Source organism: Pseudopodoces humilis, chromosome 4, assembly GCF_049639895.1.
Source record: "Pseudopodoces humilis isolate 2021_Gansu_Grassland_sample_001 chromosome 4, ASM4963989v1, whole genome shotgun sequence".
NCBI classification, from domain to species: Eukaryota; Metazoa; Chordata; class Aves; order Passeriformes; family Paridae; genus Pseudopodoces; species Pseudopodoces humilis.
Genome location: NC_142203.1, coordinates 48516012 through 48536991, shown reverse-complemented (window position 1 = coordinate 48536991; position 20980 = coordinate 48516012). Strand labels below are relative to the sequence as shown.

At 35.8% G+C, this 20980-nt stretch overlaps 1 protein-coding gene across 1 annotated transcript in view; it reads right to left on the bottom strand.

Moving 5' to 3' along the window:
- PTPRD (protein tyrosine phosphatase receptor type D) overlaps nucleotides 1–20980 on the bottom strand; it is a 369133-nt gene that overhangs the window by 112317 nt on the left and 235836 nt on the right. The window contains exons 10-16 of the mRNA XM_088054032.1: nucleotides 18669–18938; nucleotides 17367–17948; nucleotides 9317–9450; nucleotides 7913–8057; nucleotides 4321–4626; nucleotides 3125–3318; nucleotides 1223–1249 (exon numbers count right to left, since the gene is read on the bottom strand). Of these exons, the coding sequence (XP_087910158.1) occupies nucleotides 1223–1249; nucleotides 3125–3318; nucleotides 4321–4626; nucleotides 7913–8057; nucleotides 9317–9450; nucleotides 17367–17948; nucleotides 18669–18938 (1658 nt within the window). The remainder of the gene's footprint in view (nucleotides 1–1222; nucleotides 1250–3124; nucleotides 3319–4320; nucleotides 4627–7912; nucleotides 8058–9316; nucleotides 9451–17366; nucleotides 17949–18668; nucleotides 18939–20980) is intronic.

The window sequence follows — 20980 nt, the reverse complement described above, 5'->3', positions numbered from 1 at the left end:
CCCAGAGTCCCCAGCTTCCAGCCTGTAACCATTGGACTACTCCTTTGCATTTTTATATGCCTGAATGAACTTGCACTAAATTTCAGTGCTGCCAGAGGGATGGTGTATTTATACATCTAGAATAAATAGCAAATGTGCAATCACACATCCCTCAGATGCAACAGCCATGAAAAGTTAATATAAAAATCATGGGCCAGACTATTCATAGTATATGGATTTTTCAAGATAGTGGATATGAGCTTAGTAAAGATGTGATTAGAATTCAGCATTTTATTTACAGTCAGTTAATAGCAATATAGAAATAAATAGGAAATGAGCAGAATGAGTGGGCAAAATAGGTCAAATAAAAAAAAACAAACTAAAACAACAAAATGAAACAACATATAACAATCTCCTATCAAAAGATCCCCTTCTTAGACTCTACCTCAGAACTGAATTGAATTGAAAGACTTCGTATCTTTTGTAAGAAAACTGCACCTGGTACTACCAGAATTAAACTGTAAAAGACAATAAAAAAACCCCCCACAAAACTATAAAACATAAAGACTTATGAAGATATTAGCTTCATCTAAAACAACCAGTACCTCATGATGTAAGAGCTATGGCTGCATGTAGTGTTGAAAGTGTGGTTTGGATACAGCAAACATTATTACTTAGGCATAAACACTGCAGGGCATCTGGCTTTCCATGATAGCATGTAGTTATTTTATCCAAAGAAAGCACAACTGACTTCTACTTTCAGTTACACAAAAAAAAAAATTAACCTTAAAATGAATACAGAAAAATACAACTATTGGTATGTAACTCTGAACTGCTTCTGTTTTATTTTTCTATCACCTTGTAAAGAAGAAATTGTGAGGCAAAGTTAGTGACAGCCATCAAAAAGATGGAAAACACAAATCAGTGCTGTACATTTTGGCATCATGCTAAACCCCACAACAGGCAAGCAACAGTAACCCTATTCTCCCTGGGAAAATAAAAAAATAATAAAAAAAAGAACAACAAAGGAAAAAGGTGTCTTAAGAGAAAACCATTGATGTTAGGAACATGCATTTGTGCAAATGACATAAAAACACCCTGCAAAACAAAAACAAACCCAAAGAAAGCCCCAAAAAACCCCTAACCCAAAACAAAAACATACAATGCTACAAGCAAACAAGCAAGACAAAAGAATCTCAACCCAAACACACAAAGTTTTTCTGCCCAGTCAAAAAGTACTTACATGTTCAGTAGTATCATCATATTCCCACTAATTTAGAGTAAAGGAAGTGGAAAGGAAAAACAAAAGAAATAAGGAGATTTGTAGCCTGGTTGAGATAAAGTTTTCTTCTTTATAGTAAAATGAATATGGAAGATGTCTGAAAAAGTCATGTACAGTTTGAAATATCCATGTAGAATCACATGAAATTTGGTTAATGAAATCAGACCAGGCATCTTTAATTCTATTTCTGTTTTCCTTAAAATCCAGCTACTTCTTTTTCACTGACAAAAAAAAAGAAGTAATGAATCCTCTTGTACGATATAGTACTATTTTATAATAGTTTTTATTAAAAGTTGCCAAGGCAACACTAAAGGCTACCTAGTTTATTTAATCATGTTACCAGGCTATATGCTTCAGTTTCCTAAACTAATGCAATGCATTAAGTCTTGAAACCACACTGATATTTTACCATCCAGGTCTTCATAGACAGAAGCCTTGATCACATGTATCATAGAAGTACTAAAGGCAGGAAGGAGAGGCAGGAAGACAAAGGAGTTGACTATCTTTCATGAAACAGTGGCAAGTGGGCAGGTCAAAGTTAAACTTGACAAAAGAAGAAATACACCTTTTGCCTTTCTGCTGTTTGGACCCTAATGTCTCCAGTTACTGACTTTTTCGTGTTTAAAATAATTTTAACTCCCCTACCACAGAGAGGCTGAAAGTAAAAATTTGTGAAAGGAAGAAGATAACCAAAGCACACTAGCATGTCCTTTTCCACCTCCTCTCCCTTTTCCCTTTCCCTTCCCACTCCCTGATCTACTTCCATCTTTGTCTCCACTGAATTTAAACCCTAAACACCACATTTTCCAAAATAGGAAAGTAAGTAGTGGCAGCAAAGTCCTCCAAAAACACAGTATTTTGCAAATAGGGTGATGAGCAAAATGCAGGTGTAGGCGACCTATTCTCCAAAGAGGTCTCTGCAAATCTGAGATTCAGAACTAAGACTGGAAAGGCAAGAAAAAGAAAAGGCACCCCCCCCCCCAATTGTTTACCCATATAAAGTGCTTACAAAATCGATTTTACTCTTTGATTTAGGTAAATAATTTTTTGCTATTTCCTGCCAATCCACACATAAACTGTGAGCTAGCAGTGAGACATGTATAATAGATAATAGTTTCCCATAGTATGACTCCTTCAATGTCAAAAGCTTTGGAAATCTTAAGTTTTACAGAGTACTCTTATATCTCAATCAGTAAAATCCTAGTTTGAGAAGCTTTTAAAATTGGATGTTTTCATTATCTCATAATCTCATAATTTCTCAAACAGATGGGAAATTTTGCAATATAAATAACCACATACTTATTCAAACTGAGTTCCTCATTTTACTGAAGCTCCTGATATGAATAATGAAGAGTATAATACCTCAGTGGTTTCTGAAGTTACATTAAGAACATTAATTCCATGTGAAATGCGTAGTAAGGTGCGTACAAGCTGATCAGAGAAACACTGTAATAACAGGCTAACACAGGCTTCTAATGATTCTAGGCTCTCCACTGAAACAATGAAATAGGAGATGGATGGATCAAGCCATGCAGAGTTTGCTACACTGACTTTGACCTGGATCAGATCACCCTCATTCTTGAGTGTAGGTAAAGTCTCCAGGTTTAACAGAACCACAGTAATGACATAGCTCAGCATTTAGTTGCTGATCAATTGAGAAGAAAGTGTCTTGTTTTGGCCTGAGAACCTTTAAATGCAAGTTGTCTGAAAAAAGTCTTTAAAATACAGACTAAAAATGCTAGCTGGCAGATGGTTAAATAGAACGAAAAAAGACCCTCAACAACAAAAGGCAGTTTTGGATTGCTCTCTGGTAAATGAAATGTTTTCACTGTGACCTAAAAAAGAAGGGAGTGTCCCAGTTACCTGTGCATCTGCTAGCATGATGTCCTTCAGCATGGGCTGACCCTTTGGCTCTCCGTTTTCCATCCTCACGTAGTGGACCTGGTATCCTCGTATCTGACCGTGCTGCTTATTGGGCACAGGCGAGCGCCAGGACACTTTAACAGCAGTAGAGTTGACAGCCTCTACCTCGACTTTGCGAGGAGGACCACTAGGAACTGGAACAACATCATTGGACAGAAGAGAATTACAGCCACCTGTCCCACCCATGTCTTTTCGCTTTTTTTTCTTTAAGAAAGGGCAGACTCACTACGTTGTCTTTGAAGAATATAAATCATTCAGCAAATGAAAATGCTCAACAAATCTGCTCTACCTTTCAGTGAAAAGATCAAAAAACATGACTGATGCAAAAAATGGAAGAAAAAGGAGTATTAGAGAAATAGAAAAACATGTAAAAATGTACAAAAGCCAAGGAAGATGCTTTGAGATTCAAAGCATTATAATACAAAGAGATATTTTAATCATTGAAATAATAATACTATAATAATAACAAAACCACAAAAGATTAAAAAAAGTTTCCCTTTTTTTTTTTGTTTGTCAAGTTCTATGTTTTATTTTGGTTTGTTTTTTCCTCAGGATAAAAAGGAGGCTGATTACAAGGATGTCTTCTGTCACTTTCAAGAGTGGAAGAAAAGAAAATGTGTGGAGCATCAGTTTTCCAAGATCAAAAAACAAAACTAAAAAAAGCCAACAAAAAAAACCCCAAACAACCCAAAAAAACCCTCAAATCAAAAAGCACAATATGGAAGAAGAAAACAGTTTAAAAAAACTAAAGCAACCAAAAAACCAAGACCTGAAAAAAAGTTTATAGACATAACTTTTTAAAAATGGCAATGACTGTAAAATCAAGGAAAAGGCAGAAAGTTTTTTCCCTAAGAAAAATTTTTCATTAAAGGAGGAGCAAGAAGGATACGTATGGGCTCAAAGGAGCAGGAGATTCATGTCACTTGGAAAAAAAAAAAATTCTGATAAAAAAATACAAAAATAGAAAAATGGTGTAGAAAGAACAGTCTTTGATTATAAAGCTCAAAGGGTGACAGTATCTGGTTATATTTGGGGAAAAAAAAAAGAGGAGCAGAAAAAATTACTGTTAGCCTATACAAAAGACAGCAGATGACAGAGTCATAGAGGTGCAAACTGATGTAGTGGAGGCAACATACCATCTTCATCTGTCCGAATCAATACTGCTAAGCTCTCTGGGCCAGGTCCAACATCAGTGTGAGCAGTCACAGAGATCCGGTACTCAGTCCATTTTTCCAGCTGTTCCAAAAGGTACTGGGTACTGTCCGAGGAAATTCCCAAAATTTCATGGGGCTTGACATCTTCTCCATCAATCCCAATGTACTTGATGGAGTATGCAGTTATAATGCCATTCTGTTTTTCCACCGGTGGAGGTTTCCAACTTACCAAAATGCTAGTGGAGCTGGGGCTTGTGCAACTAATGTCTTGAGGAGGAGCTGATGGCTCTAATTTCAGTAGTGGGTTAAAGGAGGATTTGAGTGGAAGGATAGAAGTGATTGAAAAAAATGAACAAAAGAAAAAATAAAAATAAATAAAAGATAACCAAGTGAAAATAATAAATAAACAAAAAGTAGAAACTCAAAAAAGCAAAACATCAGATAATCATATGCACCTTGGCTTATTACCTTGAGGAAACTGAAAATGAACGGACAAACTAAACGGTGAAAAAGGATGTAGGGGAAATATATGAAAATGAAGCCTCAAAATAATATTACCTACCTGTAATTAAAATTCTTCTTGAAATAAAACAAAAACGTGATACTTCTATGACTACTGACCTATCTTCATAATCCTTGCAATTAGTGCAAGCTGTAACATTTTAAATAATACATGACATCTATTTACTTACAAATTTTGACATCCCCTTCAAGTGGCTTTACTTTCCTTAAGACAGAAAATCTCTTTACACAAGTCCTAAAAACTTGCAATAATTGCTAGAAATTGCTCCATGGGTTGCTATTTTTTTGCAGCCTTTCTACTCTCATAAACAAATTATCTTTTTTTTTAATGAGTCTGCCTGACACAAGTCAATCATAAATTACATATAAATTGAAAACCGTTACTGAAACATTTATTGTAGCTAACATACTATGAGCATGCAGTCCATAGAAGATGTAGAAAAGTCTTAGTCAAAGATTTACCTACCAGGAAAAAGTGACAGGCTTGTTGATTCTGACTGTAACTTGTACTTACCCTAGATCAGCTGTCAGTTTTATTTTTTTTAACTCCTCTTGGAGACACCTTTGCTAGCAAAGAATTATTCCTACCAGTAATGTATATTACTTTCAAAGGAAAAGAAAAAATTCTAACCCAAACAATGTGTAAAGAAAGCAGGTATTCATTTTACAAAGTGAGTTTACAAGCTCAACACATCAGAATGTGAGTTTCTGACTTTGTTTCATCTCCTGTCAGCATCACCAGTCTTCCAGAGCAGAAATGCTCACCTTTACTCATTTGTTCTCAAAGGAGTATGTTAGCATATTTACCTTTTCCAAGCTTCAGAGCATTTAAGCATGCATGTCATTCCACTGCTTTCAGTGACGCAAATCAAGTACTGAAAGTTAGGTATGCATTTATGTGCTTAAATGCACTCTGACTTACCAAAATCTATGCCTACTAACGGATCATTCAGAGCACCAAAAAAAGGACCCATAATTCAAACTCACTAGCAGAAGGAGAGGGTGTGAATTCCTTTCCTATTTTTGCCTCCTTTCTTGTAAGAAAAACATAAATTTTGTGTGTTAGACCTTTATTCCCCTTTATATCCCCCTCTCCACCTTTTCTTCCCATTTCTTAAGGGAAAAAAAGAAAGAAATGGATACTTATACATGCTTATAATAGTGACATCAAACAAAATTAAAACAACAGAGAAGGCCTAGGACCCTGCTGTGACCTACTGATTTATACATTTATCTTTCGGTTCCCTACAGCTCTTTCTACAGGGATCAATGCCTTTTTATTCAGTATGGTACACTGCTCCTCCAAAGGAAGAGAGGAGGGAATTTACTAGTATTTCAATTAACTAGAGGAGGTAGACGGAAGAACAGATGAGAATTAACACATTTGGGGTTATTTTTATAGACTAATTCAGTAATCAAGTACTCAAAACGAATGGATTCCCTTCTACCATTAACTTGTGCAGGAAGTAAAATATATGTAAAATGTCCCTTAAGGGTCTTACAAAAAAAGAAATAAATCCCTGCAGCATCTTCCTCTGATATCAAGATGAAAGGCAGTAGCACATTCTGGTGAATATTGCTAATAAAATCACAGAAGTTTATTAATTTTTAATCTATTATACTCTGAAAATGCAAAATATTGCACTTATGTAACTAAGGATAATTTGAAGGGTACTTTAACCAGTTTTAATGCATATATGTTTTTTCTCAATTGCACATTTTTTTTAAAAAGAAAAGTAATCTTTGCAGCAAATAATTTGGACCTGACCACTGAAATCAACTGGATTTCACTACTGTCTGAAGACACAAGGCTGAGAAAAATGTAACATATTTTTATATTCAAGAAGAGAAAATTGCAATGTCCTTATATATGGAACAAGCAGCCTTTGCTCCTAGATGTTTGTTTTGTATGCAGTCTAAGCAACCTTCATCCAATATAAGATCATGAGCATTCTAAATAGTTGAAATGGCTCCCAGAATAAATCAATACCTATTTCTTATTCAAATTCTTCATCTGAATTACAAAACTGAAAAGTTGCCTTGCCATTATATCTAAAACTAATCTTTACTGTCTTTTATGCTAATTCCAAGTGCCTTAGAAATGCTTCAGAAGCATATTTAGCTTTGCTTAAAGGTGAGCAGCACTGTGTCTCCAGTGACACTAACTGATATTAATATATAACACTAACAAGGAACAATTGTATAGTCACATGTCATAACTGCAAACTAAAAAGACTTGTCAACTCAGAAACTGGATTTTCTGCTTTGAATAGTCTTGAATGAATACTTTAAAAACAGGCAATTTAATTTAAAACAAATACAAATAAATTTGTACTAAGTTTTTCAATGACACATTGTAATGCAAACTGTCAAGAAAGCATAATTTGTAAAGCAAGAATAATCATTCTGGACATCATTGCTGAAATAGCTGATTGTTTTAGTTAAGTCTTCATTTAAATGCTTTAAGGTGTATATGTAAGTCCCTGATAAATCTTTACATTTCAAACTATTTTTCTCCAGGTGGAAAATGACTGAATACCGTAAAAAAACCCAGAATAAGAAAACTGAACAAAATTAGAATTATAAGATACTATAGAAGAGTTGTTAATAAAAAATCTGGTACAGTCTTAAATACTCATCCTGATCCATTCTACAAATTTTTCCACTTCAGGGAGATGCTGCAGAAACAACCTAGGAAGGATGCAGACTGGGGAGGTGGAATTTTATTGACTGTTATTAATGTACACCTATGGCATGATACAACATTTCACCTTATTATAAATTAAAATTTTATTATGCCAACATTTTATTGCCTCCTTAGACACTGGTTTATTTGGGTTGTTTTATGAAGCTATGTAAAAGCCATTCATATATTAATTTGATCACAATACACCTTAAAAATACACATTTTAGGCATTTTTTTGCAGTATATCAAGCAACATCAACACTGTATTTTGCTTCTTTCTCTGTTTCTGCCTACCTAGGCTACTGAGATTAATCTCTTTGAGAAAGAGAAACAAAGAGAATAAATATTTCAAGGAAAGACACCTACTTGACTGCATGGTTCTTGCTGAGATTTCTGCTGTTGAAGCACCCAGCCCTTGAGGAGAGCGTGCAGCTAGGCGGAACAAGTACAGGCTGTTTGGCCTTAAGCCTTGCAGACGATACGATGTAGTAGGTTCAGTGGAAACCCGTTGCTAAAGGTAGATGATAAGAGAATGTCTTGGTTAGCATTCAGAGACTCTGAATTCCATATATTGCATGTATGCTTTTATACTGGGATTTATTACTTTTAAGTAAACCATGGAGAAAAGCTTAAATTCAAGAAATAAGGCAGAACAAAACCAAACTAAATAAAACTAAAATGGCATACATTACTTTTGACAAACGTTAATAAACTATTATTTTAAAGTCAACAGTTTAATGGGTGAAACTCAGAGCCGCAAATAAAGCTTGACTGTTTGATGAACAAATAGCTATATATGAAATATGGGAGGCTTTTCAGACAATACCACATGAACAAAGCCTGACCTATAACTGTCTTTTGTGGCAGTGATTTTATAGGGTAAGTTATCTTGGGTTTAATCTTGCAGTTAAATTTATATTCAAATTATCAAAAGCAAATTCTTCCACAGGGTAACTTACTAAGCAGTGGCCTGCATCCTATTTGGAAGTGAAATATGGACCTGGCCCCCTTCCACAAAATAAACTTGTGAATTGACAGTGTATGTATGAAGCTGCCATAAACATAAGCTCAGTTGAAGCATCAGCAATGACTTGAAGATGCAGGAGAAACCAATGAGGCTCACTACGTCTTGCATCCTTCTGAGACTCCTGGCTTCTTTCTTTTCTGTGATACCTGGCAATACAGCATTTTCCCTACCAGAAGAACAGCTTAGTTTATGGCAGGATAGAGGCCCACAAACTGAAAATTCTTTATGAAGTAATGGTACAGAAAAGGTCTATTGCAGGTTTTAATCTTTAGAAGGAACCTCCTATTTTCTTCTCAATTATTACTGAAAGATTAGAAAAGCTTGGGAATTCTCTTACACAATGGCACAAAGAAACAAAAATTATCTAAGTCTGAAAATAGATTGCAAAGTTCAGGTATAACTTCAAAAAGGGCTCAATGGGTCTGTTAAATGCCCGCAAACATTTTTGCTTCCAAGCCTTTATAGAGAAACGGGCTTGGAGAGACATAATCAATGTCTGAAACCGGATGGAATTTCTGTGGTAGTTTCATTGAAGTCTGCAGCAAAATTCCACTTGCTGGTAACCACTGATGACATTCTCTGCTGTTATACACTTTCAGTCTGTCACTAGGCTAACTGCTGGACTTAACAAACTTAAATATCAAGGCACTTCTACAAAAGCAAGTTGGTAAAACATGAAATTGCTGCATTTTATGTTGAACTTATTAAAGACCATTAAAAAGATGTACAATCTTGGCACTTACTTCCTCCCCATGTTCCCCATCTTTGTAAACCAGTTCATAGCTGGAAATGGTATCAGACCGTGGAGGTGTCCAGGAAAGCAGTATGCTTGTTTCAGACTCAGGTTCTGCTTTGAAGTTCAATGGCTGACCAGGCACTAAAGAAGAAGTTGAGCAGTGTTGTCAATTATTTATTTGGATACTTCAATACTTTCAAATTTTTAAAAATGTTATCCAAATATGGCATGTGATATTACTTTTATTTATCTTACTGAACTTAAATTGCTCCACAGTATTATGAAATTTATGTTAGCACAGAAAAATAATGATACATGTTCATCAATTCACATGTTAAAAATTATCAAAGATTTAAAATAATTTTTTTGCAGTGTAAATAAAGCAAATAGAACCAAAATGCAATTTAAGAGATGCCTGGTGATGAATACCAGCAATCTAATAACCTATGTGTGAAATGGCAAATATAAACATCAATATATTTGTGTATTGAGAAAAAGCTAATCGAACATGACTAGCTGAAATAGTCTAGAATAAAGTGTTAAAACTATTACATGTGTTTCCAGATATGATTTTTTTTTTTTTTCAGCTCATAAATAAAATACATAAACACATCCTGGTCTTTTCTAAGAAGACACCCAAATACAATATCCAAATACAATAACCTGAAGTTGTTATAACCCAGTGAAGAGATATTCAGCTAATTTCTCATTAAGTGATGTATTTCCACCCTTTAATGACTGATATTTTTAAGAATATAGTTGAATTTCTAATGACGACACTTTCTAACTGCAAGAATGTACTTTTGATTGTGCTATCCAAGAACATTCTCTGTTGTTCTATCTTTTGCAATGGTCACAGAAATTAAATGTTATCCTAATTTACTTCTTCAAATGTAAAGCAAATTGTAAGGTTGACTAGGAAAAGACAGCAAAACATAACTATATCATTGTATTGTGTATAATAGTTTTGGCACCCAAGCTGTAAAACATTATTTTCAGTTAATAGTGCCATTGATAAGGCAGGAAACAGTTTTCCACAACATCTCTAGCTGTTCAAGAATAAAATGTGACATGCTCTCATATTTTTTCATGGGAAGAATAAAAAGATGTACTTCTTAGCACACACTAAGAACAGGTGTAAGAAGTAGGATGTGACAATAATGATGGTTTCACAAACATTTATCAGGGAAGAATTCTATTATAGCATTACACTAAAAGACCTAAAAACTTCAGAGAGCAAACTCTTAAAATAATTCAGTATTTTTATTTTTATCTTCCCCAGACTTCTACAGAATATCAATTTGAGGAGAACACTGCCCTTGTGTATTCTGGAACACAATTTAGATTTGAAAGAAAGTTAGATTTGATATCTAACTTTCAACAGACAGAACCTTTCTACATGAGGTACATATTCAAGTTGCTAGGTGGACACTGAAAATCTCTACTTTTTTGGGTTGGTTGGTTGGTTTTTGTTTTGTTTTGTTTGATGAGTGAGAGTAACAGGAGACCAGGTCTTTTACAAGAATAAAAAGGGACAGGACTAAATAGACCTTTTTCTCAAAGGTGTCCAATCTAAAAAGAGACCACTGCCTGGGTCCTGCAAAGTGCAAAGAGGAAATGATCCTAAAGCACTGGGAGCCATTACAGGAAACATCAACTAAGTATTTGTGACAGATTCTAATTTTGGAGAGGGTGCAGTGCTGGCAACAGTTCAGCTGGGAGAATGGCTCTCAATGGCACTTCCAGCAGTGACAGAAGGGATGGAAGAGACACAGCCAGGCTCTTCACAGAGTGTGGCAGGTGAGACGCAGTGGCACAAGTTGAAACACGAGAGGCTCAGGACAACCCAGAAATTCAGCCAGGGCCCAAGGAGGTTGCACCATAGCAGCCCTGGGGCATTTAACTCATCAAGTGGGTGAAGCCCTAGAAAACTCAGTCTGACCACAGAGCCAAGCGTGCCCTGGGCAGTGGCTGTGGCTGGACACCTCCCCACATAACCATCCTGCCGGCCTGAATTGTCCTTTGATGCTATGATCTGTACTTAATGTATGGATACATGAATTGTAGAACACAGCCAGGCAGCAATAGCAAATGATCAGTCAAGTGACTCATATGAAGGCTGGCACCATCTGTTATGATAAATATGGCAGCAGATGGAGAACTAAGGGTATTTCCTGTCTCTCTACATGCTTTAAGACCCTCATTCTCCAAGCAGTCCTTGTAAAAAACCCAAGCCCTCTGTCATCTTAAGTCTGCAATTCTCAATCATTTTATAAGACAACCTGATTGCTAATTGGGCTTTTCCAAATGCTGTTTGTCAAAATAAAATCTTGCTTCAAAATTCAGTCTCCCCTTGAATTTTTTTAACTACAGTTAGGCAACTCTGATGCTGAAAACATGGACAGAAGAAAAAGTTGACAGGGAAAGCTGCATTGCTCCAAACAGATAAGCAAAGATGAAGAAGAAAGAAAACAAAACCAAAATAACAGAAACTAAACACACTTTATTGCTGATAAATTCTGGTATGGAACCTAGTACCAAAGGAAAAGTACCGGTAAAGGAAGTGGAACAAATAATTTTTAAACTATTTATGATTTATGCCTAGAATACACATCTGTTAAAAAAAAAATCTTCAGTGGCACATGGGAACTAAGCCAAGCTGGAGCTGACAGAAGCTACTGGTCTCCTTCAGAGAGAGAAAAAAGCCTAGAGAAACTGCAAAGTATATGCAAGTGGACTTCATACTCTTACTGTAGTGTTTTTAATGTCACACATCAAATCTAACTCCAAATTAGTGCTGTACATGGGCAGCCTAAATGGGATAATTTTGCATGAGCATTCTCTCAATACTGTCTTTTTTGCTTTGAGGGCAATATGCTCTAGAAAAGTACATTAAAAACCCCTAACTTCTGTGTGCTCCTTTCTTCTTATCTCTTCTTCTAAATATAACTTAGGGAGTACACACAATGAAAGACTACAATGCAGTAACAAAACAAAGAATAAAGTCCACAACTACTTTTTCCAAAACTTCACACCAGCTTCTAAATTTTCACTTGCCTATTCCGCCATGTTTATTGCTGGATAATCAGGAACAAACACAGATTGCTGGACTTTGTCCTGCACATGTGGTTTTATCTCCATCCCTGATTAAAGTGCCAGAACAGGATCATAAAACAGGACCTCAGAAAGGCACTTTAGTTCCCTGCACAGCTCTTCAGCTGGCTGAGGTAACCAGAAAACTGCTCCAGGAACATGCTGGGTTTGCAAGTGATAATGAAAAAGGAGGGGAGTCTCCAGGATAGAAAGGGCCCCATGACATTGCTGGGGTGAAATCCATACCTTGTGTAAAACTCAATGAATTCAATAAGAAATCAGCTTTGCAAAGGACAATAGATGGATCAAGAGAATTTACAATCAGTAGGGAACCTAAAGGGACCAAGAGTTTATGCTTCTGATATCTCTGAAAGAAGCATGAAACTTGATATAGGAACTCTTACAACTGATGAGCTACTGTGCTCCACAGTTTTTCCTTTATAAACAATATATATATTTTTTGAAATAAGTCCTAATGGAACATAATTAAAAAATAAAATGGGTAACATACAAAATAAAATGTGTAATATCTGCACTGTGCTCTCCCTGTCTCTCTGCTACAACTGCAATAATCTCTTCAAATAAGTCTGAAGATAGCTGAGGTTTGCAGCTTTGCAATGTCAAAGAATCACAAAATAATTAACTACTATACATTTTAGATTTTATAAAAGCATAGTATATTGTGTGAAAAGTAATCAGAAATCCATAAATTGTTTTCTTCAAATATTATCTCTAACTGACATAGTAGGAATTCAGGGAATAAAATAAATGTGTTAGTCAGTCTTAAAGACAGAGTCCACCTGGTCTTGTCTGGATGACTAGAGAACACAGCGAAGAGATAAATTTTCACTGTGTGAAGGTGAGATCCTCAATATAGAACTCATCACGTTAGCACTTAAATGAAGTAAAATACAGACCAGGACACTTACCTGTGCATTGAGAGTAGGGCAGTTATTCAAAAGCTAAAATAGTCTTTCCTACCTGACCAGAAATATCTCTTGAGGGGAATTTTAAAATTTAAATCAGTTAAAAAACTACCCTATACTCCACTTCAGCATCAATACATGTATCTTAAAGTGGGGTGCCACAAGGATAGTGCCAGACTCTTTCCAGTGGTGCCCAGAGACAGGATGAAAAAACAGACATACACTAAACCACAAGAAATTTCTCCTAAACCTGAGGAAGAACTTTATATTGAGGGTGGCAGAGCACAGGAACAGGCTGTCCAGGGAGGTTGTGGTGTTTCCCTCTCTGGAGACATTCAAAACCCACCTGAATGTGTTCCTTTGTCACCTGCTCCCTGCCTTAGCAGAGGAGTGGGACTGGATGATCTCCAGATGTCCCTTTCAACTCTAAATATTCTGCAATTCTCTCACCTGCTTTCTTGCTTTGAGTTTCTAGTTACATGCTCTCAACTCTTTTCATATGGAAGTCTATTTCATGAAATGCTTCACAAAGACACTAGGCTAGGACTGTGGAGTTTCAGAGACATCAGATTTCCCCATTCACTTGTTCATTAAAAAAAATTAAATGTCTGGTACAGTCTAGCTTGCTACAACACAGAACAGTACGTTGCTCTTTCTCTGAACTTCTAATTTTCTTTTACCATTAAAAACTCCAGAAATATTAGTTTTGTTAAATCTAACGCACCATTTATATGCCCTGCAAGTTGGATACTTAACCTTCTCATTACGTCCTTTTTCCTATGCTGAAAGCATTAACCTTTTATAACTGTAATAACCTCAGCCTTCAAATAATGGAGAATCCTTCATTTAAAACTAATAATTTGTTTTGTATTTTAAGTTTTTTTCTACAGAAACATAAGCTAAGAGTGACACATTCATTTCTCTGATTTTTTTTTTCCCTCTTTCTCTTTTTCCAGTAATTCACTATCCAACAGATCTTGTGTATCTCTCTCCTCTCCTTCTAACTAAGCTCAGAACAAAAAATAAGATTCACTTAATTCCTTCAGCAGCCATTCTCTTTGCAGGTTAAAAATGAAATTAAATCAAATGAAATGAAACAAAACCCAAACCCAGACAGTTCAAAATTCTAAATATTTCTGGTACACACAGATATGTTGCTCAACGTACACATTTTTATGACCACTTTAAGCCCAGAAAGGAGTTAGAAGAACTGTGTCCTGAGCAGTTAAACTGGACAGAAACAAATTTTGTTTGCTAACACAGCAAAAAAACCCCAAACCCAAAAACAAGCAAAAAACAAAAGCGAAGTATCACACTAAAACTCATATCAATATTTCTTTATTCTAAAATTTGATAAGTCAATTAACCTACACAATAGACCATCCTGACTCCATCCCTAAAAGAATCTAATCCTTTGGTCCAGAAAGCAAAATAAGGACTTTCTTAAAATTTGGAATTGATCTCCTTTAACCCAAAAGGCTCAGATCCACAGCTCTTTTCTGATTACAGAATCTGTTAAAATGGTGTCTTTTTACCATAAAGAAAGCACTGCTGAAAACAACTGAGCAATAGGACATAGCTTTGTCTTCAAATGCTTAAGAAAAATACTGAACACCAAAACTGAACTTTTTTTGTTTTTTTTCATTGTCTGGTTGTCTGAAAAATATATCCTTCTCTTCCTCTCAAAAGACACGCTCCCAATCAATATTTTAATTAAAAATCCAAATTCCACTACCATCACAATTTCAGCTGACATGCAAAGAAAAACACCACTCATACACCAGTTTCAAAAGAACAATTCTGCTATACTAAGAAAACAAAAATTCCTCTGAACAGTTTTTTAAGAATAAATTACTCGATTTTATAATCTCTCTCCAAAGATCAGAATACACTTAAGGCAGGCAAGCTCTGAACCATCTAACAGAGCCTGTAAGTCATATATGTCAGCATGATTTTGTTTTATATATGCTCTAACATCCCCAAAGTGAGGGTTAAGCTAAATATATATATAATGGCAGGCTTATTTGTTTAAAGAAAAATCAACCAAATGTAATCAGCATCCCATTCCTATTTTAACATTTTTAAAATGTCTTTATTTTGTCCATTTTCCATGTTCTTAAATTATACTTTATATTCACTTTAATATTTGAAATGCATTTGATTTTGAGAGATTTAAACTAAAACAATCATATTCGGATTCACGTTAAAGCAAATCTGGACAAGAAGGACAAGGAGAGCATTTTTTTCTAAGGTGTTCACTGAAGAGAAACTACTTGATAGAGAAATGGGGATTTCCTAATTTTTAACCATACCCTGGAATGGACGACTCCACTAGACTTTCTTAGTTTTTAATCACTTTTATGTCTTAAAACATTTGTATTTCAAGTAAAAGTATCAGTGCTTAAATACGCTTCCTGTATGCTCTGTTCTTTGTTTTCTTTCAATTTTTTTACATAGTCACAATTAAACATCGAAATCATGTTTAAAAGAAACCCTCCAGCACTGTTAATGTTGTAATTTCTTCAGATTGCAACAGTAATCGGAAACAGATGGACACGCTTACTTCTCTGAAGTGACCTCAGAAAATAATGTAACTTGGGCCAGTCCAGCTGAGCCTCAGTGCTCATTATTTTGGTTCCTTTATCCTTCACTGGGGCAGCCACTGTCAGACACTTGCTAATCTAAGAGGTTTACAGTTGTGAGTGAAAACACAGATAAGGAGCTCTCTGAACCTTCTTCTGGAAAAGCTTTATGCATGTGGATTCAATCAGAAGTCAGATGTCAATATAAAAACTAGTTCTCTGAAAATGGTTGCAAATGCCAAAATTAAACTCTGGTGTATATATTTACATTTGCATGTGCACACAGACACATTTTAATCTACTACCATAAGATCTAAAAATCTCATAACTTCTTAGCTGAGATACTGGAAAAGGTGACATCTAGAGCTTTGTGCAACATAACACCTAGAAAGATTCCAGGACAATACATCAATTTCTGTCTTTATTAAATGCATTATTGGTAAAATGCAGAAGTAAAAACTGGATGAAACGTAACTGTCTAAAGTTATACTTTAGAGATATGTTTTTAAGAATTTGAGGGATGCTAAATTCTGCAGCAGGAAACTTTCCTGTACTAAAAAATTCAAGTACCATTATATATTTTTATGAAATCACTGGCCTACAGTAATATTTCATGTAGCTTTCTCTTAACTGTTAGACAAAAGGACCTTTTATTTCTTATTGCTATAATAAAAAACTTTGTGCAGTGTAACTCTACCAGAGCTTCTCACTTTAGACTTCATAAAAACTTTTCTGCCATGTTTTTTACTGTGCTTGCTTGTTCTTTACTAATAAAACTAATTCATGGTCCTAAGAGTTCTTGAACAGAAAAAAACAACCTAACTGCAAATATAAACTGAGAAAATAGTGACCCTGTGGTATGCATTTTGTAGGGGCAAGTTTGATTTGACTTATAAATCCAAAGTGTACCAACCTGCTTGCTTGATCCTACATAAATGTTTGTTGTATTTATTGCTCTCATGTTTTGTGTTCTCAGAATCTTAACAACTAGTTGAGTATGTTGTATATAACATATATTGTACATATGCAGTACACATAAGTTTTAGATTTCCAAAAGCGATCTTCCCTAGAGTAATATGGCATAGGAAAACTGCATGTCACCTAAACAAAACCAACCAAAACCAACAAGTAACAAAAAGAAAGCTATGAAGAACTACTGACAAACAGGTTTAGCACACAGAGAACTGACAAACAAAAGCCTTAAGATTTGGCCACCTCCAGGATGACGGTCTCTCTGAGAATTCAGTTGCACTACAGATAAATTTCTTGACACTGATGAAAAAAGAAAGCACGAAGGGGTAATTTCCACTCCGCAAAGATAACTTCAACTGTGGAATTGAGAAAAGGTTATCTGCAAAAACTAACTGAATAAACTGGCTATACTTGAGGGGTAGTTCTTTTTGCAACATTTTAAACTGAAAGTCTCTCCCACAAATTTTGTTCATTGCTAGCTTACCTCCTGTTTGAGTGATGACTTGAATGTCACTAGAAAGTGGTCCATCCCCAACAGAAGTAAAAGCAAGAACCTTCACAGAGTATGTTTTCTGGGGTACAAGATTCCCAATAGTGGTAATATGGCTGTCAGCCACATTGTGCTTCATCCAACTGTTGACATGTTGAGTGGGGTCCATGGTGTAATAAACTCTGTAACCTTGTATTTGCCCATTAGGTTCCTCGGGTTCTTCCCACTGTACCAGAATGGTGGTGGAGCTCAGCATGCGGGCCTGTACGTTGCGCGGTGCACTTGAAGGTGCCTGTTCTGAGGTCCTGGTTGACACAGGCTCGCTGGGTGGCCCTCGCCCAATGTTATTTACAGCAACTACCCGAAATTCATACTCTGAATATGGGCTCAGGCCAGCCACACTATAACGAGTTGTGGCCACCCCATCAATTTCTTTATATGGCTCCTCAGAGTTTTTGGGTTTGTGCTGGATTATGTAGTAAGAAACCGGCTCAGGGTTTCCAGAATCCCAAGTCAACGTTATGCTAGTTGCTGTGCTTTCTGTCACCACAGGTGTCCCAGGAGGTTTGGGTAAGGCTAAATACAAATAACAAAAAATACAGTTAGCACTATGTAACAGGAGACATTCTTTATTAGAATAAAAAGCTTGCAAACAATAACAAACAACAAAACAAAAATAAAAGAGGAAGACAAAATGGAAAGAAGGAGCAATCTGTTCAGAGCAAGCTTTTGTCAATTACAATTTCCTCCAAAATCTATTGGAAAATCTTCAAGTTCTGTTCAACGCAGTTCATCTGTCATGAATTAATGATACCGACTTTTGTAATAAATCCATAGCCACATGCAGAAGAGGAATCTTATAGAAAGATGATTCACAATTATAGCCAAATTTTCAGATATTTTTTGAACCTCTTGTTTGCTTGTTTTACTCAGTGAATATCACACTTGGACACAGCAATTCTAAAAAATCAAATGACTGGTTCTTAAAGCCTCCTGCTGTTGATAAATAAATACATTAGAAGATAATTTCTTTAATGGAAATGAAGCCTGGGAGCTAGACACAGAAGAATAATGTAACATTATGACTAACTTATTTTATTAAATATTAATTATTCAATTAATGTTTATTACTGCTGTCTTAACCTGTATTTTGTCTTATGCCAGTGACTGGTTAGAATATTTACCCCCTTGATTTAAGACGGCAAATGGCATTTAGACCCTTCAGTGCAATATATTTGCTCAGAATTAATGAAATAAAAGATGAACTGTGTCCAAATAAATGTGATTGAGATATACCTTTGACAGTTATCTGTGCTATTGCTTCTATAACACCAAGGGTAGACATAGCAACGCAAGTATAGTTTGCAGACTGTCTGACATCATTAAGCTCAAGGACGTTTCTCCCTATTGGCATATCATCCTCAGGTGTCAAATCTTCTGCTCCTAGCATCCACTTCACATATGGCATTGGTGATCCCACCGCAACACAGGTGATATTTACACTCCCGCCAGGCATGATCTCATGATTTGTGGGGGGGATAGAGAACCTTGGTGGGACCCGCCGAACTGGAACAAAACACAAAAAAAAGGTAATAACATATACAAAAAAGGAAACTGAGTCTTGCATAAGGACAGCATGCAGTGTACAGACACAATTGACTATTTTAGCATGTATTTCAGTCTGCCAGAAAATAAATATAAGAGAAATAAGAGACTAAACAAGAATTTTGTCTGCACACAATGTGAATTATTCTGTATTTATTTGAGAACATTATTAGGCACATTCATACAAAGGCTGATTCAGACCTACTAGGGCCCCACATGTAACTAACTACATACTAACAATACACAAACACCATGCAAAAGATATACACGCACACGTGCACACACACACACAGGCGCACATATATATATGCATTTTTTATGCTGATACATATATATATGCACAGAAGAAAACTGGAAGGTCAACAGCATGCTTGAGTTGATCACCAACTTCAATGCTGCATGCTTCCAGTTGATGTGCATAAATGTGCTAGGCCACATTGTCACATCACAGTCCTGGAACACACTGCCTAGAGTAAATTGAAAGTGCAATTTCATTTGCTCTCAGACTTAAAGTAGATGCAGCCTCAAGACCTCACACTAACACTGAAATAAACATAGAAAAAATATATAATTGCACACAAATACAAATATATATATATACATATGTATACACATATAAAAATATATATAAATATACATATACACATATATATATATATATGGAGAGAGACACAGAGAGAGGGAGAGTCAGAGTCACAGAAAGAAACTAGGCAAAGCCAGTACAAAGTACTGGATTTGGTCATGCAGGCAAGCAAATGACAGAAACAATAGAGAATCATGCTTAGGGAAATGTCTGAGTAAAAACTGCAAAGAGAAAATAGCAAAAAAAACCCCATTGGGTGAGGAAAGGAAATTTGAAAGCAATGGGAATAGCATAGGCTGACAGATACAGGAGTTAAGGAGGAGCATAGCATTTGAGGGAGAAGGAATTTAGATTAAATTTAGGTGGTTTAAAAGTGACTGCTAGAGAGGGTAACTGGGGAAATCGCAGAATATTGAACATTCGGGATTCCACTATGCTCACAGTTAATGGAAAGCAAAATAAGGATTAATAATATTACACATTTCTGTATTGATAGCAAGGGATGGCAACCTTAAACACATAGCAGGACATTCCACTAACAGAATAGTTAATATTTAAACAAACACAACACCGAGAAAATTACCAGGCAATAACAGATCAGTGTTCCTGCTTCAAATATTCTCAGTGGTGTGCACATGTGTGTAGGAGGTGGAAGTGACAGAGGTAGCTGAGAGAGGTAGGCTTGTATTTAGGCCATTCATTGGTTGGTGTACTTGAAACTGTATTTATTTGGCCTGAATAGAGGCCAATCATTAAACACAGTTTTAATTCAGCAAAAAGTCAGAAGTAAAATAAGACTATGAGTGAGTTTGAAAACAAAACAAAAACAAACAAACAAACAAAAAAAACCAAGAGGAAAACTATATTAATCTGAAACCTTTCCACTGGGCTTGATTAAATTTCTGTGATCTTCTATGGATTCAAAAGGGGCTTACTGCAATGGCCTCATGAGTGAACGACAGGCAGAAGGGGAACAAGCAGAGAGCAAAACATCCGTAAATGGCCATTTCACAGAGGCCACACAAAGCAAATGGCAAGCAATGAGCAACTTTTTGTATTGAACAAAATCCTTATAGACAAAGGACAGTTTAGTCTTCATGCGTGGGCTATTTAGAAAAGCAACTACTGAAACCATTCCTTGAAAAGCAGGCATCAGTATAAACAAGAAATTAAAAGGGAAGAAAAAGCAGGAACACTGACCAAGTTTAGTAGACGTTAGTATTAAAAGCTAAAGAGATTGCCATGCATCCAGGTTCATTCTCTCTTGTCATGCACAACAGTTAAATACCAGCACTCATCAAAAGCCATGACCAGGGCATTCTCTGCTTAAACATAACATTAACTTAAAAAATGCCACAATGCAGCTACATTCATTTCATTTGTATTCTTTGTTATTGGTTTAATTAATAGTTTTGTAAGG